Source organism: Neopelma chrysocephalum, unplaced genomic scaffold (assembly GCF_003984885.1).
Source record: "Neopelma chrysocephalum unplaced genomic scaffold, ASM398488v2 Primary Assembly neopelma1_71, whole genome shotgun sequence".
NCBI classification, from domain to species: domain Eukaryota; kingdom Metazoa; phylum Chordata; class Aves; order Passeriformes; family Pipridae; genus Neopelma; species Neopelma chrysocephalum.
Window position 1 is genome coordinate 8,473,100 of NW_020897731.1, and position 27,477 is coordinate 8,500,576.

Consider the following 27,477-nt stretch of genomic DNA (forward strand, 5'->3'; position numbering starts at 1 on the left):
ACGTAGTGCCTTACATCCACTTTACAGGTGCCTCTTGCCCCACTGCAAGAATAACCAGAACAGAAAAATCACAAGCCACTGAAATGCACTCCCTTACCTTCTAAACCTGCTTCAATCAGCCCAAACTGTTCCAACAGTTTTACAAAAAGCACAATCACGATCAGAACTCCTATCATTTCAAGCCCTTCCAAGTTCATGGTGAGTTAGGTCATGGTCTGACCACCGCCACTCAGGAAAGTGCTCTTCTGCCTGGCTTTCTTAGCACAGCCATTAAACTAGGCGCGGAAAGCTCCCGCGAGGGAAGGGGGCGAGTGGGAGGGGAGCGGCGGGGAGTACATCCCGGCTACCCCAGCAGAGGCCAGGAGAGGCGGGGGGATCAGCTCCGGCCTGGCGGCACTGCCCGGCTCCGGCACAGCCCGATGGCCGGGACCCACCCCCGAGATCACCCGGGAGATGGCCCCGGGAAAAACCAACGATGCGGCGAGAGCGCCGGCGGCTCATCCCGGCGGGCGGGAGCCGCTCCCGGGCTGAGGCGCGGCGGAGGCAGCGTCGGGCGCGGAGCCCGTTGCCGGGGCAACGCGGGGACCGGGGCGCGCCGGGCACCGGGGCACGGCCCGAGGGAGGGGCCGGCGGTGCTGGAGCGGGGCTCGGGATGGAACCGCTGCCCTGCATGGACAAGCAGCCGGGGCGTCCCCTCACCGAACCCAGCTGTGGCTGCCTCCCGCTGGGCTGGAGAGAAGGGTGTGCCGGTGGGGGACTTGCCAACTTGAACTTGTCCGTGAGTTTCTCCGGGTGAAACGTTTGCTTCAGTACGATGGGATTCCACCTGTTGCATGTGGCAAGTAATACACAACATTTTATATATATCAGCACATTAGAAAGCCTTGTTTTATTCTTTTTTGTTTTAATATTTGTTTGTAATTATAACAAACAAAAAATTGACGTGTCTCAAATTCTTTAAGGCTTATTCTGTGGGCTGATTTGGAAAACAAAAATTGAAAAGAACAGATTGAGAATCATAGACAGAATCATAGAATGGTTAGTTTGTAAGGGACCTTAAAGATCATCTAGTTTCAACCCCCTTGCCATGGTCAGGGACACCTTCCACAAGAACAGGTTGCTCAAAGCCACATCCAGCCTGGCCTTGAACATCCAGGATGGGGCAAGGAAAAGGAAAAGCAAGGTCATTATTTTTGATTGTTTCTCACTTCAGTAATATCTGCTAAACAAAGTATTTTCCATGTAAAAATTAGCAGTGAAATACAGGGATACTGACCACAGTACTGAACTGGTATCTTATACCAGTAACAGCCACTGGCCTATCTACAACAGTCTGCAGTACTGGCATTGTCACATGCAGTATATTCATAGTAAAGGATTTACTCTTTAAATCCCTTAATAATTTAGCATCTAAGGAGGAATTTACAATAGAAAAACAGTGCCTCTATTGCAGCAAAAAATGAGCAGGGGAACAATTGCAACAAATTTAATCCTGTCTGGTAGAGTACTGTCCCCCACACAGTGAAATCAATTACTGCCAAGTCCTCGATTTTCTTTCTTTCTTTAGATAAGATTAAAAAAAAAATTCTTTGTGTCATGTGAGAACTGGCAGCAACTTCTAAGTCCCCCAGGTATACTTGCATTATAATGGGTGTTGTCATTACTGAAAACAGAGGAATGAAGTAGGAATAAGGGGGCTAACAGATATAATAAAGGTACCTTTTTTTGTATGGTTGATGGATACATACAGTGTAATGTTCACATGCCAGTATTCTGTGATTTTTGCTCTGGATTGGACTCCCTGAAGCTGCTTAAACTTTTTCTGTCATAAAATCTGTGATTTAATACTCCATCCTAAATATTGTATTTGTTTCATTTCTGCAAGCAGCTTTTCCTTGGGTATCTTTGCCTTTATTTGCTGCAAGCTTTCTTACATTCTTCTTACATTCTTCTTCTTACATTCTTCTCTCATTCAATCTTTGTTCCAAACAAGGCTAAATGTCTTTTATCTCTAAGCCATCTTATCTACAACTCTAAGGAAAGTAGGTCCAGCTTTCCTTCAATCTGGGACTAAAATAGACTAATTTATTAGCATTAGCAACATAACATCTGCAATCTGTATGCCTTTACCCAAAAAGTTGATACAAGTTGTGTTTGGGTACATGCAATATCACCACCTCAATGGACATACTCATTTTAATTAATATCTTTCATTAATACTGGTCTGCTGAAAATGGTAAAATGAAAAATTTTTTTAAAAGACACCATATTTACTACTTTTGTGACAGTCGAACTTAGTGCTGAGAGCAGAAAAGTGGAAAGCAGAGCTTATGGTTCTGCAAAAAAGGTGGATGCCACTGCCCTGCAAACCATGGCTGTCAGTGACTGGACAAACACACACATGGAGTGTCAGGGATCTGCCTCTTCAGGTATCAGCAGAGTGAATAGTTTTTTCCAGAGGTGTAGGTCTACTGCACCAATGGCTAATTATGACCCTTCTTCCAAGACACAGCAGAGAAGTACAGAAGAAAGGAAGAATTAGTATTACTACAGTTTTACAGACAGATGACAAAGCACAGTAAGAATGATAATCTCCACAGAAGGCTAGGATTTTGCAAGAAAGCTTTGACTAAACTCAGGTTTCTCAAGTGCTGTGGACCAGCCATGAGAATCCCTTTTTTCTTCTCTTTTTAATATACATATAGGTAATCTAATATGCAGTTTAATATACCTTCCCTCATTATGTCATTGCTTTTTAGCACAACTTTCTAAAACCTTACAATATTCCTCATGTAAGAACACAAAATAGCATAAAGCTATCTCTGATCTTCACATTCCTATCTGCTTAAAAATGGAGCTGACTCTATTGACAGATAGGGTTACAAACAGCATAACATTATCTCTCTCTCCAAGTACCTTACCAAAACAGTGAAGTGGCCTGTTGTTTTATCCTTTGCTTTCCATTAAAAAAAAAAAGTGATTTTTGTTTACCTATACAGTTTTATCAAAACATGACAAAAAGAATGAAGCTAACAATTCCAAGTATTGAAACCTTATTTTTTTCTCTTGCTTAGCTACTCATGCCTTATTATATTGTAGAATTAAGCTTGAAAAAGGTGTACAAGTAGGAATGCAGGAAATAGGAATGGAAGGAAAGATATTAAATAATAAATTACATGCCATCTTGTTTTAGACACAAGAGCACGTAGCCTTGTTTTTCTTATGTGTAACTGCAAATAAAAGGTTTCAGTCTAGAAAGTGTTATAAATGCTGTCTCCTTTTCATCAAAGCATTTTGCAGCATTATTTTTTATCATGAGAGTAAATACATTAAACTGAATTCACTGGTTATATTTGGAGCTAGGAACATATCTAAATGGTCATTTCTTATATTATGATAGAGCTATAAACCACAACACAATGACTCCATTCACATTACTATGACTAAGATACTTGATACCATTAATCTTACTGCTATTGGTTAATGCTATATATCATGAAATGTTAAAGTTAAAAAAAGACTCAATCAATTTAGACTGAAAAATTATGACTTGGTCTACAGATGAGAGTCCCAGTAAGGGTTATATTTCTTCCTTACACTCCTTTTTCTTATGCCGTTATATTCATCTGGATGCCATTAAGCCACTCCCAGATTTTCATCATGGCTTTGATGAGAACAATCACCATCCTCTGATATTCCTTACCACCTATTGAAATAGTTTATGGTAGTCTGGCCTGCATAAGTTAAAATCCATTAGATTTTGTTTAAAACATTCAGATTAGTGATCTGAGCTAACCTTGATAGCTTTACATAAAGCAATGGGGGATGCACTCGTGTACTAACAGATTTGGGGAAGGCTTGGCGGGGGGCAGTTAGCAGTGGAGTTAACTGGCAGAGCTGGGTGCAAACAGGAGGTCTATGCACTGCAAGAGAAAGGTGGAATGGACAAACACTAGTGGGAGTCCCATGTCATACATAAAGTCTGAGAACAAAACCTCTAATAGAAGATACAATTTCTTGATTTTAACTAAGAACAACTTAAATAATATTTTCTTTTAAGGGTAAAAATCATGATGTAAAGACAGAGCAGTCTAAAGATTGCTTAAAATTGATGTCCCTCCAACATATTTTTCTCCTATTTTTAATAGGAAGAGCTTTGAATAAATATTGCAACATCTAATAAAATCACTAAAATATGTATTCTCTGTAGGTATTTACAAGAAAATTATAGTTTTTTTAATCTTAAAAGGAGTAAACCCACTGTTTGTTTCCAAAGGAGAAAATGGACCAGAAAATCTTGATGTATCATAAGTGCAAATACTTTATTATCTCAGCAGCTAAGTGTTATTGCACTTTAGTCTCCCTTTTTCTCTTTCTTAAATATATACTTGGTGTATACTTAGATGGCAATACATAAATCCTGTGCTTTTACAGAATTGATTAAAATAGAAAAAAGTTATGTCCTACAATATTCACAACCAGGCTGTTCAAAGACTGACGAAAACATCCTTACATGCCAACTGAGATGTAGTTCCAGTTGGAAAGTACACCTAACGACTTCGATATCTAACATCACTCTTCAGAAGTTTTGGGTTGCTATAAATGTCAGAAGGAGCACAAAATCTGTCAATAAGTTATTCTTAATAATTTTCTGAATATATGTGTGTATTCTGGAGCCCTTAAAATGGAATTATGTTTCAAGTTTATCTTTTTCCTTCGAGTGAAAATATGACTCCCTCAATGTGGTAGTGCATATTTCTGGAAACTATCACACTAACTGTGACCATGAACTATATGTCATTAGAAGACAGAAATTTTCTCATCATTACCATTCTGATAACTCCATCTTTGCTAGAGGTCCTTAAACCTCATAAAAAGAAAAAAAACTTCAAAAATGTTCAATGTCTTAAAAATGTCAGACAAGTATATTTTAAAACTCTCTGTGGAAACTGAAGATGAAAAATACTTGGCTGTTGTAATTCCACAGCTGAATCTCAACTATTTCTTGTGATTTGTTTGTGCTACCTCTTTATTAGCAAGGATTTTTCTCCTAAGAAACTTAATGATTTTTCAAGTGTTTGTACTTGAGAGAACCTACTGATCATTTTCCAAACTGCAGAGAAAGTCCTGTCACATAGAATTACAAGAGAGTTATTAACTGTCATTTGTAAAACTCCTATGCATCTTCCACAATGAAGAACTAATGCAGCAAGCTTAATTTCAATTTTTGAGATAGTCACAGCATGTCAAGGGATGGTGCTTTACGGTACCTGATTAAATTTACTCTGAATGACACATGCACTCAAATAGCTCATGCTCAATGCCTCACAGAGCTGTGGGATGCCACAGGTGGTAGCAGGCCTCCAGCAGCTTATTTCACCATGGTTCAACAGATCTGTTAGTACAACATGACCCACACGTCCAGTACATTCAATATTTAAAGACTGTGTTATTCTGTCAAGGTGTAAGCATGTGAGCTAACACTTATGACACGACTAGTTTCAATGACAATTTCCTAGTCATGTCAGTCATTCAGCCTTTTAACCTGGGTATTGCCTCTTACTTATTTCTCCCTTTATACTTAAAACCCAGTGTATATCTAATGCCTTCAGTGCAACAGCTTTAAGATTTAATGGATTTTCCCTGACAGACAACTAAACTTTTAATTCAGACTTTCATGGTTTTGCTCCTCAACTAATATGATCTTGTCTTTTCTGTCTCTGTCAAGTGCTGTCTTGCTCCTCTTTATCCACTTAAGATATTGCCACAAAGATCATCATCAGTCCAACTATTTCAGTCTTTCCTTTACATTTCTAATGGATCCACATCATCACATGCAAAATATGTGCCGTAACCTTCAAGGCCAGTCCTAACATTCTACTGCCATACCTAATCGTTCTTGACTTTTAGAGAATATTGAGCTGTTAACCCACTCAAGCAATAATGCTAGCCTCACTTATTCATAAATTAGACCTTATTCATAAGAAATGTTGCTGGCTCTAGTACAGGCCCTTAATATTCTGGAATATTACCATAACTGCAGTCCCTGTGCTTGAAAGTTTCTATGATATACCACATGTGGATGCTGACATTTTGAAGTCACAGTTATGGACAGAGGGTGAGAAATTTATGACACAAGATGGTAAAATTTTCATCCAGATAGCAAACAGAGACGACACATCAATAATAGTTAGAAATACATTTTGTGTTTTGCTACCTTTTTTGCTACATATTATTGGAAAACTGTCAAACTTCCTGCAGACTTTAGGTTTGAACATTGTATCAAGTTGACTTTATTGTAAATATTATAAGGAAACTTATCTACAGCCTCAAAATAAGAGACTGACAGAAGAGTTCCTCCAGTTCAGCTGATGCAGCATGTGGATGTTTGCCAGGCTTTTCCTCCTAATCCCTTGTTGGTTCATTAGTAGCTCACTGCAGACAACAAGAGACTGTTATGCCAATCAACACTAAAAGTCACAGGAAAGCCTAGCTCATATGCCCATGGAAAACAGCTTGAGAGATTGGAGCAAGACAGCATTTTTCATAGTTCTGCTTTAAAAAGCCCAAACAACCACAAAAAAAGAACCAAAAAGCTACAGAAATCTGAAGCCAATATCTAAGAGCCTTACAGCCTGACTTAAGCCCTAGAGTGCTATTAGTCCAAAGGGCAAGCTCCTTCTTTGCCCAGAGGTTTTTATTAAGACAAATGACAGAACAGAGTGACAAGTTCCATTTTGTTGGGGTTTTTGTTTGTTTTGTTTTGCTTTTCAGACTGGTTATACAAAGCTAACCAACGTATATAAAATAAATAAGGTAAGCTGACAGATACACTCAGTTTCCAATTCTGCCCAATTAACCTACTTGGAGCACTCAACAAGTTTCTTCCTAACAATCTGACAGTCTTTAAATGTCTTTCCTGAAGATCTCTACCATGTATAAATCTGATAAAAACAAATCCACGTGCCTAAGCAACGCTTGTTTTAGGTTCAAACATCAGAGTCTCAGTTTTGCTAGGAGTTTTGGTTTGGTAGGAGGTTGATCTTATTACAGAAACTCACTGAAGGGTGCATTAGGGTGCCTGAAGAATCACAGGGAATTGCACCATTTCTCTCACGGTGAAAAAAACACTTAAAAATAAATATAACGACCATGTATTCAATAGTAATCTTTACCTCATCAGTCGTCAGTGATTGTTAATGGTTGTTTTAGACCATCTGATGGATGGCCTTTTTATGTGAACAACTGCACAGAAACACAAACTTGGGTTAAGAGTCTCAGGAGACAGTCTGAACTAGATCAGTTGCATGTGTGGTCTTTACAGAACAGGTTTGAAGAACATTAGTGCAACAGTCCAGAGAGATATAAAGCACTGACATTTGCTAATTAAATGAACAGAAGATTTCTGTGCACTGAGCATCAAGACTTAGAAATTTTCAGCAGTGCTAAACTCAGCGGGAATACTCAAATTAATAGGCAGGGAATTCTTCTTGTTATCTAAATTCTTTCTCCCTCGCCTGTCTTTATGCAATATAAATGCTGGTATTACCACTTTCTGCCTCATTATTACACTCTAGTTTCTACTGAATATTTTTCTTTATAAAGTGGTCATTTGCATTACAGAAAATATAACTTCTTTCTAAACAAATTCATAACTATTGTTTCTTTGCTGTTGGAAAACTACTTTTATTTAAATTCATATTTGCAGCACTGGAAAGATTAGGTTCTGATATATACTTTTTCCACTTGGTCTGTAAGGTGAATGTATTTCTGTGTGAGCTGGCAACCTTCCAAAATGGTGTGAAAATTTCTGGAGCAAAGATCGATCCAGTGGAGACAGAAAGAACAAACAAGACACTGAAATTTGTTTACATATTAATCTTTAAATGTATCAAGAGAGTGTTGCTCTTGGTAATATTTGCTTTTTTTTTTTTATATTCACAAACAATATATCATGAAGAGAACTCCAGATGTCCCAGGGAGTTCAGAAATGTAAAGCAATATGAAATATGACATTTAATGCACCTAATTTGTCAAAACAAGCTAAAAACAAGTGGGACACCTGCAAAGCTTCACCACAGTTAGGTGTCTATTTATTTTGCTTTCTCTGAATATCTCATAAATTATTTGATTGATGGTCAATCCCCATTGAATAAACTCACATTTTCTCCTCCTATGTTGAAAATATAAAAGCAAGGTTGAGCACCTTAAGGACAGGCATCAGAGGACACATGAGGTGCATCGTGGCCCAGCAGAAATCTTTCACACAGTTGTCTATCAGTTTATGTGACAGCAGTAAATGAATTTCCACAGGCTGTCAGGTGATTAAAACACTCTGCAGAGTAAAATAAACAACTCCAATTGACTTCTTCTCTTCACATGGAAGGACTAAAAATATAATTGAAGCAAGTAGTCTTGGTCTGTGTAGACCATTCTGCTAGATAGGTTAAAAAGAAAGCCATTTAAAGAGATCATGACCAATGTTTTGAGATCATCTACAAAACCACTAATGTCTGAAACTAAGCAGCACTAAAGAGAGAGCAGTATGGAAGAAGAAAAACAGATTCTGAAACACTTTCTTTTCCCCAAGCTGGGAACCAGATAAAATTGAAATGGCATCCTAAGACTGCTACCTAGAAATTAATTTTTGAATGTAATGTAGATTCAGCCAGGAATATAACTTTATCAGAGTACAGGAGAACTGTGAAATGAAATATATACATACCTATATACACAGCACAGGAATGGCTGGAGGTAACAGAGATTCACATTTTCCATTCCTGTAGCATTATCAGTATGCTTCAAATGCAAAATTCCTCCTTTGTAATTTCAGGTTGGGTTTTCTTCCCTCTGAGGAATATCCCTCTAACCTATTTGCAGTGTTTTGCATCAGAAGAGGAAATCTCCGCATTCAAAGCAAACAGCAGAGTCTGGCAGAGGAAGCCCATGGGAGCAGATGTCAGTAGAGAACTTCTCCACAGAAATGCAATGCAGCAACACTGATGGCTAGAGCAGAGTCCACCACTTCTTTTCAGTTTTGCTGCATATGAGGAAGGCAGCCCATAGAAAGATGGCAGGATGAGTTTGCTTCTGTTTCCCAGTAACCATCTTCTCCACAATGTAGGCTCCATGACTTCCTCAGTGAAAGCAGGATCCCCACAGTACCCCACTGTGTGTCTCCCACCTCCCAACAGTAGAACCAGGCTCACGATTTTTCCCATGGTTTTAATTCTAGAAACGTTACACACCTAAAGTCGTGAGTTTCTGATGCCTGTTTTGAAATCTACCTGACATGGCCTGTGTACTTGACTATTTAATTGCTGGCAGAGTTTTAGATCTTTATTTTTGAAGCAGTATTTTCATCTCATTGCTTGCAGAACTCTTCATTTCAGTATAATTTTTTCTATATCTTCTTCAGCTGTTTGGTATCCTCGCACTATTTCCTGCTGACATTTCCAATCATTAACAGCATGTGTTGTTCTGTAGCTTCCTCTTTTGAACAAAGTTCTTGTTGCTTTCCTTTGTCCCTAGCACTAATAATTTGAAACATGAACATCAGATTACAAGGAGAAAGTTTGCCTCTGCTTTCTCCAGGTTCTATTCTGAACTATTACTGAAGTAGAGACTACCTTCCAGTTGAGCCATAGATTACTGTATTTTAACAATTCAGTTGTGTATCAAATTATCCCTCTTCCCATCTGGTATCTCGCTGTCAAAGTGAAATATCAGTGTAAGCTTTTCTGTATCACCAAGCAATGGATGGATCAGAAATACTGGCACAGTAAAACAAAGCATCCTCTTTGAATTTATTGAAATACAGAAGCATACATTTACTCCTCCATGAATGACATATTAAATGAAATGCATGTGATACTCTACTCATTCAATATTGAGATTCTATTCCACTGTCTATGCGTCACTATAGCTGTGTGTAAAATCCTCAATACATTACCTGTCACACCCTCACAAACATCTTTGCTGTGGCTTACCACCATGACCTTTTTTAATAGTTCTGTCATTTCTACATAGGGAAATATAATATGCTGGGTTTGACTACAGTAAGAACTGAACTTCCATCACAGGTTTTTTTCACAGATTCACGTATCCTTACAGATCGTATCCTTGGTAGGTGATCTTACAACATGCTAATTAAGACTCTAGCAAGCCCAGGATAAAATACTACAAAAGAAAGGTCAGAGTGTAGATTTTTTTTTTTACTAATAGGTTTAACCCACCTGCTAGCCTCTGTAAAAATAATGGAGTGGCTTGTTCTGATAAATGGAGGGAAAATACCAAAGAAGTATTTGATGCAATATTCACAGAGTACCCAGAATTACTTATGAAACTATGCTATAGTCCCTGTAACTGGTAAGCTGTGAATCATAGGTACAAAAGTCTGTAGAGTCTAGGAGTATGGCCCTAAGTTAAATATTTATGTGCCAGCCCTAACAGTATTACATTTGTGATGTCAGAGTAATGCTGATCCTTTTTCTCAATGAGATGTTAATTAATGTGCTTAGTAGTTGCTTAGTAATACTGGCTTTCAGAAGCCATCAATATTAGGCATTTCACAGCTTCTCATTTAAAAAAATAAAATCAATTGGACAGTAAAAGAAAAAAACATTTGGCATATTACAACCCAGTAATTAACTAGGTATGAAAACTTTTGAGATATGCCTATAATTAAAGATGTTCTGCAGACAGGGAAGGTTATCAGACTGTCCAGATATTTTTTTTCCTTTCATATGGGGACAATTTTCAAGGATTCACAATAAATTCTGAGACATTTTGAAAAACTGCACAATTTGCAGGGAGTCATTCCTCATTCCGATGACTTATATTGGTGAAACTTGTTCTGTGCATGAAGCTTTGAAATCTGTCCTATTCCCAAATCACTACTTCATATTGTTGTAAAAGTAGTAGAAGTGTCAAGCTAAGGATTTAATATAATAATTATCTGAAACCAGTTTAGCAATCACCATCAGAGGTGCACCTAGTTCTGCTGAGAGTTAAATTCATACAGAATGTACACTTTAGGTTCCAAAAAATGGGATCACTGAATGAACTCATAGAAAATATAGCCTATGCAAGACAACAAAACAAAAAAACCCCATATTTCCCTTTGGGAAAGAAGACTTAAAATATAGCTAGCAAAAAAAAAAAGTTCTGAGAGAAGCATCAACTAAAAATATTTTTCAAAGAATTCTGTAGTCTTGGAATTATAAAGTTTTAGAATTTCAAGGGATCTCAGAAATTCACCTAGTCCAGTCTCTTGTATTGTACTTTACTGGCAGACTTAAAAAAAAAACTAAATGAAAAGAACTAGAGCACATACCCCCAAACTCTAGTACTTTATCACTCTCTGGAATTTGAATCCAACCCCAACCCAATGTTTTCCTCAGTATCTTTTGCTGCTGTTTGATCTCACTTATTCTTGTCTATGCATATATCTCTGTCAACCTGTCCCGCATAGCAGCTGATCTGGTATAAAAAAATTAAACTGAAGCTTACTCAAATTCTTTGAAGCAGTCGCTTTTCATATTATCCTACGTATGATGCTCTGGTACATTTATTTTTTTAATTAGAAAACTGAGTATCTAGGATGTTCTGGCTATTTTTAAAATGGTTTTTCAAAAATGGAAAACAAAACAAGCAAAAGGTTTGGGAAATGCATTTTTCCTAACATACAAATATAGAAATCTCAGAATCATCCAGAATAAATTCTGAATTATTCCACAGCTGTGGAAAACATAACTCGTATTAAAACTGACTACTTACTACTTTGTTTTTATACTGTACTCTTTCCTCTATTTTTCCTCATTTTGGTTAAGGGCTTCCCTAGGCATTGACTGTGTTGTTCTATACATTCAGAATGTCATCCCAAGTGTATCATATCCTAAATGATAAATGTTAATAGAATGAAGCAAAGCATCTAAGCTTTATATTTAAGTGGAACATGATTGAACTGAGAAGTCTGGTGGAACTAAGAAGTCTGGTGGGGATATGACTTCTATTTAATCAGGAAACCATTGTTTCTAGAAACTCATTTGGCCCCTCAAATTCAAATCAGCTTCAGCCAGCAAAATTATCTGAGGCATAGAGTTTTTAATGGAGGTCAGCATATATCCCAGACTCATGTGAATACGTACTATGATCATGTTCACTGAAAAGAAAAAAAAACGAGTACCTGGAGACTGGCAGTCTGTTTGTCCATTGCAGGGGAAAAGAAAGTCCTGCCAGAAACCCTGCAAGAATGTCTGGGCACACTGGTTTTGTGTTTTGAGCACTGCCCTAATTGAAAGATAAATGAAATTAAGTGTAGCCATAGAGTTCCTAACTTGTTAAAATAATTATATTTTTTTAATATATAAAAATTTATATTGTTTATTCAAGTAAAGCCAGTGTTTGCTGTATGAAACAATTCAACATTGATATGGCAGTTTTGGCTGGACAGACAACTTAATCTGAAATACATGTTTAAGCCAAGATCCATTTCAGAGAATTTTGATTGGAAATACATATTTGTGACCTCATGAACTCTTTTGGAGAAATCTGTTACCCCAGCAGAGAATCTGCTTTGTAGTGAGGGAGGTGCTGCCAAATATTCAACATATGAATTATTCTACTCTGGAATGTGTTGATCTCTCAGCAGAGATGAGCCCTAAATAACTGTCTCATTGCATGTTAACAGTTTATGTGGCTGGCTTTCAATTCTGTGTAATTTACTGAACACTAGAGAGCTTTATTAGAAGGTTAAGGATAAATTAAATGAAAATCAAGTACAAATGAAGCATGGGTCATTCATGAGCAGAATTCAAATGGACACTGGAAAGCAGGATAGCATCTGTTACAATGTCAAAAAAGACAGATGGATTTCCAGTACATCTGTGTGCAGAAAATAAAATGGTTTGCTAAGGTTTGGCTGTGTCTTGTTAGAAAAGAAGAAAGATGTCCTAATAAATTGGGCTAAGACTCATCTGGACACACTTTTGCTTCTGCCTTAGTGTAGACACAGTCCCATTTTGAGCAAGAGAAAGAATAAGAATGCATGAGATTTCATAGAGATCAGAGGATTAATATGTGAGATAATATCTCTCTCTTCCTAATTGAAGGAGCTCAGCTAAAAACTAACAAGCAAAAAAAGAAAAACCCCATGCAGTCCGTAACACAACCTGTGAGCAACAAGACCTACATAAATCAGTGGTCCCAGAAGTACTGGACTTATTTGCTATTGGTTTGTAATACACAGTCCTTTACAAAAGTACAAAATGGGTGTAAAATTTTACTAGTTTAAAATTATACATGACATTTATTCAGTATTAGAGTACTTAATATGAGTGTGACAGCATGAGAAAGGTGACTAGGGTCAGCTGAAAACTGCAAAGCATGACTTCTTTCTTTTTGAATTTGATGCTTACAGTTTTAGCCTCAAGATTTATGTTGACTTTACTAACTGAAAATGAAAGGGTAAAGACAGAATGAGGTTTTCTGTATTTTCCCTCTACAGCTGTGTTATGGCCTTGCAGCCTGTTGGCTGTGCTTTTGGAGAGCATATGGCAACATGGAAATGTTCTCTGTGGAGCATTTGTAATGCTGGAGCCTGAAGGTGGGTGACTGATTAGTCTTACTACAATTGCTATATATTTCCTGTGCAACTAGTTATTAACTGATGCAAAGGACAGCTGATGAAGTTGTGTCTACTTACTAACTAGGTTTTTAGACATTAATTTATGTTTTAACTTAGACAGGGGACAGCTCTGACTTCAAGCCTTCTCTCCCAGCTTGTGTGTTGAGGGGAGAGAGAGGATTTCCAGCTGTTACATCTGCACGGGGCAGCACAGACCCCAGAGGAAGCCTGCTTGCCATAATTATGTTTTTCTGCAGAAACAGATAAGCAAGAAATTTGCTTTGAAGAAAAGGCCTTCAGTTACTCTGAAAACAGACACCTTGTACTCTGGATAACTGTAGTCAAATAAAAAGTTTATCTTACTAAAGTATAATTCAGTTCTTCAAAAGAGAAATCACAAGCATCCCACCTCTCCATCCCCCAGCTCCCCCAAAAACCAACTCTGATTGAAACCAAGTGCCTTATTTAGTCTGGGCTGTTTTAATGTGGCAGATAATACCAAATAAAGGACATTCACAAACAAAATTCAGCTCAGTATTTCTGCCTGTTTTAACACAGACTGATGGAGTGCCTTAGCTTGTCATTACATTTTTAAAAATAGAAAGTACATGAATAGGCAGGCATCTCAGTTTTTTACAGAAATGAGTCACAGCTTTTCAATTATGTTTCTTTTCTTTGGTCCTTTATTTTCAATTTAAGAAAAAACCTTATTTGTACATCCTATTGCATCCTTATCAAAAGCCCGTGAACATTGTTAATCTCACTTTATGTGATCAGGATAACAGCAATAATAGCACTGTGAAAAGCAACAGACCTTATTGTTACTGTGGTTTATTGAACAGATAATGAGATCTGGTATTTTACCTTGAGAGGAATATTGACAAGTAGCACTTTATTCGGTAAATATTCTTGTCTGTGAGTTGGATTCTATGCAAAGAAAAATTCAATTTCTACAATGAATTCAACTTTATCAGTGTATTAGGGTTTTCTGGGAACTGCTTCATTTCTGTATATATGTGCTCTTCCCATATTGTAACCAATAGTATACAGGACTTGACACCTTCTCCAAAATCTCAAAGTATTTCTCAAAAGTGTTTTGCAGGAATATTTGCTGCTCACATTCAGACAGGGAAACAAACTAACAGGTAAAAAGCTCCTTTTCATAACACAGATATAGAGCTAAAAGTATAATCTGCATATCCTGTTGTCCATCCTGGTAGTCAGTCTGTCTGCTCTAATAAAGCTCGAAGTATCTACAACACTCTACTTTTTTTGTTGCAATTACTGTAATTGCTTTAAGTATGTTATGCTGCTGTGAACAACTGAAAAAGAGAAGGCAGAGTACAGATCTTACTGTGAAAAAAATGTACTTTGGAAAAAGCAGAAGCAGACTTTTACTTTATAAAATAACATCCAACTATGGGGTCAAAATTAAAGAGTCTCCAAAATTCTTTGAAATTTCCATCTTAAAGAGTTTCTTCATAAGGAATGTCAACTATAATGGCTTTATCAACAGCTGAAGCTCACAAACTCTTTCAAAAGTGTGAAAAATGTTCTGGATGAAGTGGCATAGGATGCTACATGACATAATGGCTTCCAGTAATCCTGCAGCTAAAAATAATCAGGAATGAAAGAACTTAGCACTACCTTAGTTCCAACCTTATCCCAAAGAAATATCAAATCTTGATCTAAGCACTGTGAGGAACAAGTGGAACACATACCAGAATGAAGGAGCTGAACTAACTGCCTGATTGTTATTGATCATTTCTGCTCATTTTGCACTGTATATTGCACTGTTGGGCTAGAAAAAGCGTTGGAGTTGACAAACTTTAATTTTTATATTCTGGGTATAAAGAACAGACATTTTTATAACACAATTTCTGACTTGATAATAACATCAAATCCAAACCTCAGTATATAGCTCTCTACTAATGTTGAATGGGAGAAAGGAAAGCCTGGAAGCACTTAGAAATTACAGGGTGATAAACTTCCGAGTTCACATGCACAGCCTATAGTGAGATGAGTTTTTATCTGAATCACACATGCTGTTGGAACACCTTCTGGCTAATGCACAATACAAACCCATAAAATGTATTCAACTAATACAAAAACTTCCGGCTTTTGCCATTCCCTAAAACTGACCCATTACTACCTATAAAGTGAGAGCACTGTGCTGGGACACCTGCCCAGTCTGTATTGCTTTTATTCTGCAGAGGTGCAGTAATTTCCCTGTCAAGGAGAATCCCTTGGACTTTTGCACAGAACTTCTGACTGCACAATCACATGTGGCCTAGTAAGGACCAGCTGCCAAAAGACTCATTGAGTCTGGTACCCAGATTGCAGCTTGCCTGAAGCTACAACTTTAAATGAGCTGTCTGATGTTTAGGAGACTCCAATAAATTTCTGTATACATGCTAAAACTCTCAGATTATCTCTGTACTCCATAAAGTCTAGGAGCTCCAAATAAATCTCAGATTTCTGAAACTGTATTCAGGCAAAAATAGACCCCTTAAGTCATGACAACACATTCAACTCAGAGAAAGACAAGATCTGGTTGTCATACTTCAGTTAAAATTATGGCACTGCTTGCCATGAGGAACAGATATAACCACTACAAATGTAAACCATGCAAAACAGAATGCATATTTAATTATTAGCTTGAAATCAAAGTGGAGCACGAATTTTTGAGACTGAAGCTAAAGAAAAATGAGATACATTTGCTTTTCCCACACCAGGCATTTATTTGAAAACCTGTAGTGTTTGTGGGAGAAAGAAAAATGTTGGATTATGGCAGAAGAAAATTCCAAGCCACAGAGAGAGACTGTGATGGATTTATCTGTGTACTATCAGAAAGGTCAAAGGGAATCTGACTGAAAGTTTTATCTGTCTCATTTGAGTTGAAGTCAACAGAAGTAAAGAGAAAAGGAATATTCCTTTGGTGCTTAAGTACTGAGAAAAGGAGGAAAATTATTTGTCCCAGAAATGAGACACTAAATACTGCCATTTACCTACCTGTTGATATGCTTTTAAAAAAAAAAAAATCTTTTTTCTAGGTTTAATGGAATAAAAGAATTGGAAAGAGGGCAGGCTCACCACAGTTCTTGTCAGACTTCTCTGTTACTTGCTTAAAAAAATATAAAGTTATAAAGGAAAATGGTTCCTATAGCTACATCCACTCTGGGTATCAACAACTGGGAAAGCACAATATTTTAAGTCTTAAAAGCCATTATTTTCTCCACACACTGTCTGTGAATATGAAAAGAGAGAATGCAATGTTTGTATGGGGAAGAAACAGAGAAGTGGTTTGTGGAGAAAGCTGTGGGATACCTGCATTAAACAAGGAGGTATTTAAATTAAATATTGTATGTAGTGGAAGGAGGAAAATATATTGAAATGACAGAAAAGGAAAAAAGTTCAGTTATGAGGATACTCTAAAGACCGGCTGAACTGAAGGGTGGGTAAGAAATGGAGCACTTGCAGACCACAAAGAAACCAGCTGAAGAGCCTTAGGTAAGAGATTTCACTTTTCCTTATTTTACCTGTCTTTAATTTTTCCGTCCTTTTTCTTTCCTCACTGGGGATCTTTTCCTTACATTCTCATCATGTAAATACATTTACGTTTACACAAATGAGCATTTATTTACATTTCAAATTTGCATTTCAACTGCTTTTTTTGCATCAAGACCTTGGCAGAGGTACCTCCATTCTCCCATGAGAATTTATAGAATACACATAGCTCCCTAAATCATGTCTGACAGCTTCAGTTAATGTGGGCAGGTAGATTTTACACTATGAAAAACATTTCATCCATAACAATTAAAGTGTACTGCATAAGTTACATGAGCAAGAGACTAAGGGAGTGTGAAGAGTTAAAGCTTCCATGGTAACCTCAGCAGTGAGGATGCAATTGGCTCATCTGGTCCCTTCTGTCACGTCTTGATTCCATGCCAACAAATCATGAACTGTCTATCATTCCACACATCTATTTTTAGAGCATCCTCAGCTGCTTCCAATAAAATGATAAATGATACATGTTCACAGAGGACTAATACTGGTCATAGGGAGGGCTGTTTCCATCTGAAATGCATGCTGGAGCTTTGGAATGAAACAACGTGACAAAGATATGACCTACAGTAAAATAAGATTAGAGGTTTCAGTCAAACTGCCCTTTGCTTTTCTTAGCAGGAACCTGTTCCTACTAAAAGCAAGCAAAATCTATGCCAAATATGATCAAATATGCTTGTAGCTAAAAAGGGAATTGTTCCAAAGGGCTAGTATACCTGCAGAGTCACTCTCAAGTGAGAGACATTTAGTAATTGCCTCATCTATACTGCAGTAGCTCTTCTTTTTTGCTTTGAACAGGAAGGCATGCTAAACGTGTTTAAATAATGATATATGACCACTGCAAACACAGAATTTTTAATAATGAATTTCTCTGGGACACAGCTCTATTCATGCAGGATGCCCAATTAATACAGACAAACAATGAACAGGAATTGCTTATATTGTACAAGCAATTTGTTGTTGGAGTGTCTGCATTACAAAAACAACAAAACCCAAGCAACCAAACTGAAACAAAAAAACCCACAAACAAATAAAAAGGCAAAATATATAGAGACAAATGGGGAAGGGACACTTTGTGGAAGGAGAAAAATGAAAATAAAGTTCTTGGGTTGTCAGATCTGCACCAGCAGAAGACATATCATACCATGGCATGGAAACTCAACAGAAAACTTTCCACTTAGAGTGCCTTTAGTGCCTGCAGATGATAGTGCCTTAAAGAAGTAAGGCAATTCCTCTCTTTTTGCTTAACCTTTTATTATGTTTCTCCTTATTCTGAATGCTCTGCACTTAGTTTGCCTTGCTCCAGTAACGCTTGCTATACTTACAAAATTTCTCCTAGGCTTCCAAGCCAACTTTTGTTATAAATTCAGGTTTCTGTATTATTTTATAATATGTCCTGAAGACACACAGCTCCATCATGTCTGTGCACAAGGAATTAACTCAGTATTTTGCAGGTTACAGATACTGATAGCAACTAATTTTAAAGTACTGTTTATTGCCATTAACTTTATAGAATTTAATATATGGACTGAAAGGTCTTTGGACAAGACACTGTAGGTTTCTAAAGCTGTAATCAGTCACAAATTACTGAAATTTCACTTTTAGTTTAAAGTTTTTTTCTAAAGAAAGTCAATTTTCTTTTAATGTTCAAACATTTTTTACATGTATACTGATGTACTTCTCAAACTGCAGTTTTCACATGGTTTTCCTGACAGAATACATTCTGAAAAATCAGAACAGTAATATTATTTCAACTCCTGTCTTTCATTTGCTAATCTGCCCTTTTACATGACAGCAGAGAGCTTTTTCATACAAACAGGTAAATTGATTCAGAAGCAGAAATAAAGCTCATTTTTACTATTTCTATATATTACTTGTCTGAAAACAGTAAAAATATTGACAATTGAAGGATTATAAACTTTAAAAATTAAAATTAGTATTTTACAAAAGGACAGATAAAACTGCAGGATGGATTTTTGTCAGAAGTTCCAAAGAAAGGCATAGAATTGTTGCTGTATCAATGTTATTCTCTTGTTCTTCTACAAAAGAAGTCTCCCTCAGCTATGAAGAGGGCTCATCTTAACATTGAAGAAAAGATTCCTTTTTGTTTCCATGCTACTGGGAAACACGGGAATTAGACATGCCAAACACATTCATAAGAATGGATCACTTGCAGCTATCTTATTCAAGACATGTTGCATGTACTTTGTAATGGAAATAATTCTTAAACTTATGATTGTTTAAAAACAAATGGGAAAAAAAAGGCAACCAAGTCCAAAAAGAAAAAATAATCAGAGAACACCTTGCCAAAAACCAGCCAAACAACTTTATACAATCGGCTTATCAGCTTTGTTACAAAGCTAATTTTAAGTGTGTTCAAACACAATATGCCCTTAGTTCATACATGAGTAGAATTATGTCAAATCGCTTTTCTCTCGGTCCTTCCACATATTGTTTTGGCACCAATAAGAATTCATTTTCAAAACTCATTAAAAAGTTTAGGGTTTTTCTTCAGTCTTGCAAAGCCTCTTAGGCCCTTAGTATTAAGCTGACATAACTGCATTGCAAAATAAGCATCTAGCTCATTAGTAAGATCAGCAAGGGCAGAGGTGCTTTCACCATATTTATAAACACCAGGTTTATACTTCAGAGAGTCACGTCCATTGGGGAATCTGTAGAATCTAGGCAGTCATAAAAGGGCCGTCTCCTGGGAGATACCATGGCATAAGGTGGAACAAAATGTACCCCTCATCAGAGTATGCTGAATTATGCTGAGTGGGTGCTTTGATCACACATCATCTTCCTTCTCAAAATTTTAGTTAATTTTTCCCAGTGTCACTGTCAAAGCTCTAAAGGGAAGCAAGTGAAGGAAGGGAGAAAGGAGGAAAACAGAGACATGTCCTGCTGTTTACAGGTCAATAAACAACACAGGTCACAGGGAATAAACAACTGGATCTGCTCAGCATTGTCTGCTCCCTCCTGCCCTCCACTCAGGTACCTCCTCCAGGACAGGGGAAGGGATTTCTGACTTCTTTCAAGTCCCTCATGGATCATCAATGAACACAAACACATCTGAAGGGAAATTACCAGTCAGCCTTTAGAAAATAGATATTTAAAAAATTTATATGTTTTTCCTTCTCTTTTCTCTGATATGCCTTTTTCATTCAATGCAAATAGAAGCATTTGTGATTTTAAAAAAATATAAACATATAATCACTTAGCTGCATGCTGGCCATTCTGTCAGAGCTTCTTATTTTGTGTGCCACTCCAAAGTATTTTGTGAAAATACTGATGTACAATTGATGGAGGTGTTCATTTATGTATTATTGATACATTACATATGTATAATTTAAATTTACAAGCAGTAATTCTTTGCTCCTCAAAACATCTAGATTTATTAAAAGAATGATTTTCTGCTCCATATGAACAAGAATGGTAAAATGAGGCTTTTAGAAAAATATTTTCTTGAAAAAAATAGATAAACATGACCCTATTGATGCTATTATTAATAATTTGGAATATTTGCATAAATGTGAGCAAAGACAGATGACTTTAAACAACAGTCACTAATTAAGATACTGAAAGAAACCAAGGACTAATAACACCTTATAACCCAAGATAAGCATATTAGCATACTGTATCTCATATCATTGTGGTAATGTCAGAAAGACAAATAATCCTGGTTATACCTGAAGCAGTACTGTAAATAATGCAATCAGTCACAGCAAGGAACCTTTGCTTGCTGTTAATTTTTTATACAAACTCTGACTTTTAAATTAGATTTGTTGCTGAAAAGTATATATGTATGAAAATGAATAAAATTTGTTGCAATAATATGTAAGCTAAAGGATATCCCTGCGAGTTACTAGCTGCCATTTCCTAAAAGTAGCTAATCATTATGCAGACTTCAATCTAAGTCTTACTGTTGAAGAGAACCGAAGATCATTAGTTAAGTCCATTTTTCATATTTCTTGCCAGAAAAGCTGCTTACTTTTTACATGACAAAAAATATTTTCCAACTGAACATTTGTAAGATTTTATTTTTAATTAGCCAAGGGCTAAAAAATTATTCACAGGGAAGTAATAAAAATTCATTTAACTTCAGTTAGAGCTGCTTGCTGCTAATTAATCTGTTGCAACTATTTTGCATTATATGCTTTGGGACATGTGCTGTGTTAAGTCCTGAAAACTTGCAGAGAGCCATGGGTGAAATTTGAATATTTTGATAATTTTTCTTTGGATGAGCCTCTGAAAAGCAGTGGTCTCACTTCTCAAGGACTTCTCAAAACTAAGGTGCTCTCAAAACTTAACCCTGAACTTATTGAACAGTGCTGTCACCACATTTCCCACACACAATTAATAATGTCAGCTATTGTTCTTAATAACAATCTGTAATAATCTAGTCCCTTCTGAACAGAGTCCTTGTAGTACTTACAGGATTAATTAATTTTGCCTCCCAGTAAAACTTAAGCCTTAATGTTATATCTCCCATACATAAATGGGGGGAAAAAGAGGGGAAAAAAATGAGGACAGGCTTCAAAAATGTCTTTTCTTTCTGGATCTCTGTTCTTCAGTGACCATTCAGGATACCTTTGTAAGTACCTTCTGATTTTCCCCATACATCCATACCCTTGTCCTAGGAATTTGGCTAGGCACTGGAAATAACTGCATTAGGTAAAAACAAACTAAAGTGCATATGCTAAATGTTGTTATTCCCTACTCGGGATAGAAGGTGGGGGCATAATTTCTCAGGCTTTTTAGACTGTACTTTGACCAGACTCCTTGACCTGTATACTGATAGTACTCCTCTTTTTCCCAACTGAGAAGAAACCATGATAATAGGTTTTTTGCACCAAAATGGTGTTGTAATAATACTAAATTTTTTCTTCTCTGATAGTTACATGCAAGTGAAAAAGAAAATAAGGCTCTTAAGGTAAATTCTACTTTGAAATCTGGGGAAAACATGTGCCAGCAGTGTGACAATATGACAGGAAGCCTTCAAGGACATTGTTGATTGTATTTTGTACAATCTCAACACCGAAATTTAAGGCTAATCTGATTTCTTCCCACCTCTTCAAAACTTTCTATATCAAACAAATTTGACCTCTCATGCACGATTAAGTAGGTAGGTAAATATTAAATGTATGTGTGTATGGCCAGTCTTCGCGAACGAAGATTTTGGGAAACGTCTTTTACCTTTCGAGCCTGTGCAATGGATTTTTTTTTAGGTGAGACACAGCTTGCGCTGAACTGAGCCCACCCTTTAATCCTAAGGTTCATCTGCCGGGGCCAAGCGAGCTTGGACAATGGCAGTGAGGTCCTCAGGACGTAGGTTTGTTTAGAGTGACCTTCTCTTAGATGGATGGCCTCACAGGGCTAACGAGCTCCATCTGCCCGGGGGAGTATCCCTGACCGGGAATCGAACCCGGGCCGCGGTGGTGAGAGCGCCGCATCCTAACCACTAGACCACCAGGGGTCCCCGGGTAAATATTAGTAACAGCAGAAATCTAGTAGTTGAATTCATTGTACTATTACATGTGGTTAGAAAGATTTCTTTATTTTAATGAAAATTTTAGAGCAGCTTAAACACTGAAATGTGCCAATAACCAAATATGGAATAAGAAATTTTTTTTTTTGAAAGTGATAATGACTTAATTTCATACTGTTTTCAACAGGAAAAAAAAAATTAGTCTCCTTTCAAGTCAAAGAGTGAGTTTCAAATTCAGTTGTTCCATTTGATAAACCTCCTAGGCCCAAAACCCAAAGAGAAGCCCTTGGGAAGCAACACAATGTAATTTTTGAGTTTTGGTGGCCAGAGAAAAAGAGCAGTATTTTGTGGGTGCTCAGTGATAAATGTGCCCAGAATGATGCCATCGGCTTATAACTTTGGTGTGAGTGGAGACTCATATTGCAGGTTCTGCCTGGAATGTACAGAAATAGAACCTGTTACCATTTCGTGAAAGGGGAAAAAAAAGAAAAACAAGAAAGGAAAAAAAGAAAAAAGAGAGAGAGCATAAGGCACAGTATACTATCTGGAAGCCCCAGAAATGTTCTTTTGCTCCTGAAAGCCAGATATTACCTCAGCTGTTAAAATGTTCAGCAAATACTGCAAGCAGCAGTTTAAGTCAATATTTCACTACTTTTTCTTGCTTTGGCTCTGGCCAGGAAAAACTGAAATGTATATGACAGCTCCATCTTCTATTTGACAACAGTGACTAGCAGTGGCATCTGGCACATTTGCAGTGGTTCTGAGTAATGCCAGCTCTCACTGAGTATGCTTATAAAAAGCAACAACCAATCTGACTTCAAATCAAAGGAATTTTTTGCTAGCTGAGACACTCACAAAACAGAGTTATATGTGGATCAGCTGAAATATCAGAATTTATACAGAAGATGATCACGACCACAAAGAAATCACCTCCGTCTCAAGTACTTCTGCTCACTCACTTCACTTCAGCACGAGAGCATGCAATTACCCATGCTGCTGGCACTGCCGGGGCTCTCCATGTGCTTGTTAGCACTAGCATTTGGAAATGCAGGGACTTGAGAGAAAAGCTGATCCTTTCCTCAGTCTTAGATCAAAGAGTTGAAGGAAATAAGGAATCAAGTGCCCTGCTTCTTACTTTCTCCATAGATGTAGTTACCACCGTTTCTGACAGAAAAAAATGATGCAGGACTGCATCTCCTGCTGGTCCCTATTACCATCTGAATTGAAGGAAGGAGAGAGAACCCTTCAGCTCAGCATCCTGTTTCTTCACATCTATGTCTTGTGCTGTGCCATATAAAGGAAGGATGATATACTGTTCTCTTCCATTACTTATTTAACAATTCCTATAGAAACAAGCTCAGTAGAGAAAAAGCATCCTGCTTCTAATATGGTCGTCCTTCTCAAAAATGTAATTATAAAACTCTTTTTCACATACAGTGAGTGAAGTTCAAAAGATGGCAAAGCCTTATCTCTCCTCCTCACCACTGAAAACAGTTTAAACAAGAAAGAAGCCTGTGCCTGCTGTTTTGGGAGTAGGAAAGAAAACTCTTTCGAGAAACGTGGTGATAATGAATCCATCCCTGCTTCAAATCACCTTTCTTCTTCAGCCCTCAATCATTTCTGACTCTGTTTCATCTCTGCTCTTTCTTTAGTTATTGGCACTCTTTGCTTTCTGCACTCCTAGGCCACATCAAATCTCCAGGAAACTCTGGGATACTAAAGGTTTATTGTTTAATAAATACTAATTGAAAAACTCTTGTATGGGCATTTGTGTTATGAGAAGAAGGATACATGGGGTTTTGTCTCCCTCAATACTGATCTGGTACTTTGGTTTGGACCTCTCTTAGTTACAGAGAGATAATTTTATTTTTACCATACTAAACTGACCGACACTGTAAAGAACAAAGGGCAAAGAAGCTATTGATAACCAAAGGGTTATAACACTACTTCCAATCTCTTCTCTCTGCCATAGGTATTTCAGCTAACTTTGTCCATAAAACATAGATAGCAGTTCTTTTTCTTGCAGGATCTCTCAGAATTTCAGCCATTATTTGATTTTCTTTTCTCTGAAGTGCTCTTATTAATCAAAAACTGTTTCACTTCCCTTCTATGATGGTGAGGATTGTTTTAAACCATGAAATTCATACCAAGAACTTTGGAAGCAACCTTGTAACTACTTATTGGGGACCAATGAAAAAGTGGAATGGGAGAAATAATGACAAGTAAACTTACCAATTTACCTGTATAAGTAGAAATAAAACTTCTAACCCAGTTTGCTATATTCCACAGATTTAAAGAGCACTCAAATCTTCTTCTGCAAGAGAGACTTTTCCCTAGAGGGTAGAAAATATTCAAGTAACACCTGAGATAGTTAAGCCAGTGCTGTACCCTTGAAGACCTGATAATTTATTTTTGTTTTCCGACTTGTTCAAATTAATTGTAGGAAACGGCTCTGTATTTTAATAGCTTTTTGTGGATGAACTGTTCCTGATTAACTCATAAGTACTTAGCATTTAAGTTTTGACTGCAGCCTACAGCATTTATTAATGAATTAGCAATGCAGGCAAGCTGCACTCAGATATTTTTTTCTTGCAAGTTGAATCTTCAGGTTGACAGCCATGAAAGAATAAATCTTTTCAGAGCCATTCCTATGGGTTCTATGGCATATGCAAGACTAGTATATACATAGAAATAATACAAAAGTCAGCATTTTAAATTAATTACTAAAATCAAAATATGCTGAGTAAAATGATAATAAGCACCATGAGTACTATAGTAAGAAAAGTGCATGAATTGAGTGGTATTTCCTTTGGGACAAACCTCTTTTTTCATTTTACTGGCATAGGATTCTTAGCTGAGGTCAGTAACGTTGACAGACCTATGAGGCCTTTTCAAATTCTTAGTGAAAATCAGTTAATTAATACTGGATTCTGAGAAAATTCTAAATTTGTTTCCAATAATATTTCTGAAGATGAGGGTTTTAGAAGCTCTGCCTATACTTCCCATTAGAGAAACCCTGGGAAAGTATTGCTTAGTAAAAGAAGAAATATTAGAAGTATGTGAATTACAGAATTTGCAAGGAGAGTAATTCTCAGGCAAGAAGAAAGTATAGATATCATGGAACACTTGCCAAGCTGGTAAAGAATGTTCCTGAAAACTATGCTAAAAGTTCATGGAACATAAAAAGGTATTTGGTGACAGCCAACATGGCTTTACTAAGGGCAAATTGTACCTGACAAATTTGGTGGCCTTCTATAATGGAGTTACAGCACTGGCAGATAAGGGAAGAGCAACTGACATCATCCACCTGGACTTGTGCAAAGCATTTGACTCTATCCCACGTGACATCCTTGTCTCTAAGCTGGAGTGACGCAGATTTGATGGATGGACCACTTAGTGGATGAAGAATTGTTTGGATGGTCACAATCAAAGGGTTGTGGTCAACAGCTTGATGTCAAAGACACCAGTGATGAATGGCATTCCTCTGGGTTTGATATTACTGGCATTATTTAAGATCTTTGTTGGTGACATGGGCAGTGACATGGAGTGCACCCTCAGCCAATTTGCTGATGATACCAAGCTGTGTGGTGCAGTCAACATGCTGAAGGGAAGGGATGTCATTCAGAGGCACCTGGACAGGTTTAAGAGGTGGGCCTGTGCAAACCTCTTGTAGTTCAACATGGCCAAGTGCAAGGTCCTGCCCCTGGGTTGGGGCAACTCCCAATATCTAAAGAGGCAGAGAGCTGAATGCCTTGAGAGCAGTCCTGCTGAGAAGGACTTGGAGATGTTGGTTGATGAGAAGCTCAACATGACCCAGCAAAATGCACCTGCAGCTCAGAAAGCCAACCATGTGCTGGGTTGCACCAAAAGCAGCATGGCCAGCAAGTTGAGGGAGCTGCTTCTGACCCTCTACTCCACCATTGTGAGAGTATCTAGAGTACTGCATCCAGCTCTGGGGTCCTCAACAGAAGAAGGACATGGACCTACAAGTGTGAGTCCAGAGGAGGCCCACAAAGATGGTCAGAGTGCTGGAGCACCTCTCCTGTGAAGACAGGCTGAGAGAGTTGGGGTGGTTCAGCCTGGGAAAGGTTCTGGAGAGACTTTAGAACAACCTCACAATACCTAAATGAGGCCTCCAAAGAAAGCCCAAAAGGGGCTTTTTACATGAGCAGATAGGGATAGGATAAGGGGTGATGACTTTAAACTGAAAGAGGGCAGGTTTGCATTACATATTAGGAAGAAATTCTTCACTGTGAAGGTAGTAAGGTACTGTAACAGGTTTCCCAGAGAAGTTGTGGAAGCTTCATCCCTGGTAGTGTTCAAGGCCAGGTTTAACGGGGCTCTGAGTAACCTGGTCTAGTGGGTGGCATCCCTGCCCATGGCAGGGGGGCTGAAACAAGATGATCTTAAAGGTCCCTTCCAACTCAAACCATTCTATGATTCTACAAAAGAGAAGTTACCAGGTTGTAATATAAAAACAATTACACGTCACTGGCCATATAAGTCCAAGCAAAATTAGCTTGAACTGTGCCAGAAAAAGTGAAAAGGACTTCACTCTTCTTTGAAATCCAGTTCTCTTCCATGAAGAGACAGACATTTCAGACTTCCCCTTTGTGAGAGGTCAGGAAAGGTTGGCTTGCTTGTTATATATAGAAGGGAAAAGATACTAACTGTGGCAATAGTTGAATGTACATGATAAATACAAGGGAAAGAGATAAGCTATTTAAACTGAAGGAAGCACCAATGATCAAACTGCCCATGAATAAGTTTAGGCAGAAAATCAGAAAATTTCCTTAGA

At 37.5% G+C, this 27,477-nt stretch overlaps 1 protein-coding gene across 6 annotated transcripts in view; it reads right to left on the reverse strand.

Moving 5' to 3' along the window:
• The window catches only part of KCNIP4 (potassium voltage-gated channel interacting protein 4), a 409,601-nt gene that overhangs the window by 200,606 nt on the left and 181,518 nt on the right, over positions 1–27,477 (reverse strand). The window contains exon 1 of one of the 6 annotated variants that reach the window (XM_027686737.1): positions 98–395. The exons of the other annotated variants lie outside the window; for them this stretch is intronic. Coding sequence (XP_027542538.1) covers positions 98–197 — 100 coding nt within the window. The 5' untranslated portion in view covers positions 198–395. Of the gene's footprint in view, positions 1–97; positions 396–27,477 lie in introns of those variants that run through there. 6 annotated transcript variants of the gene reach the window in all.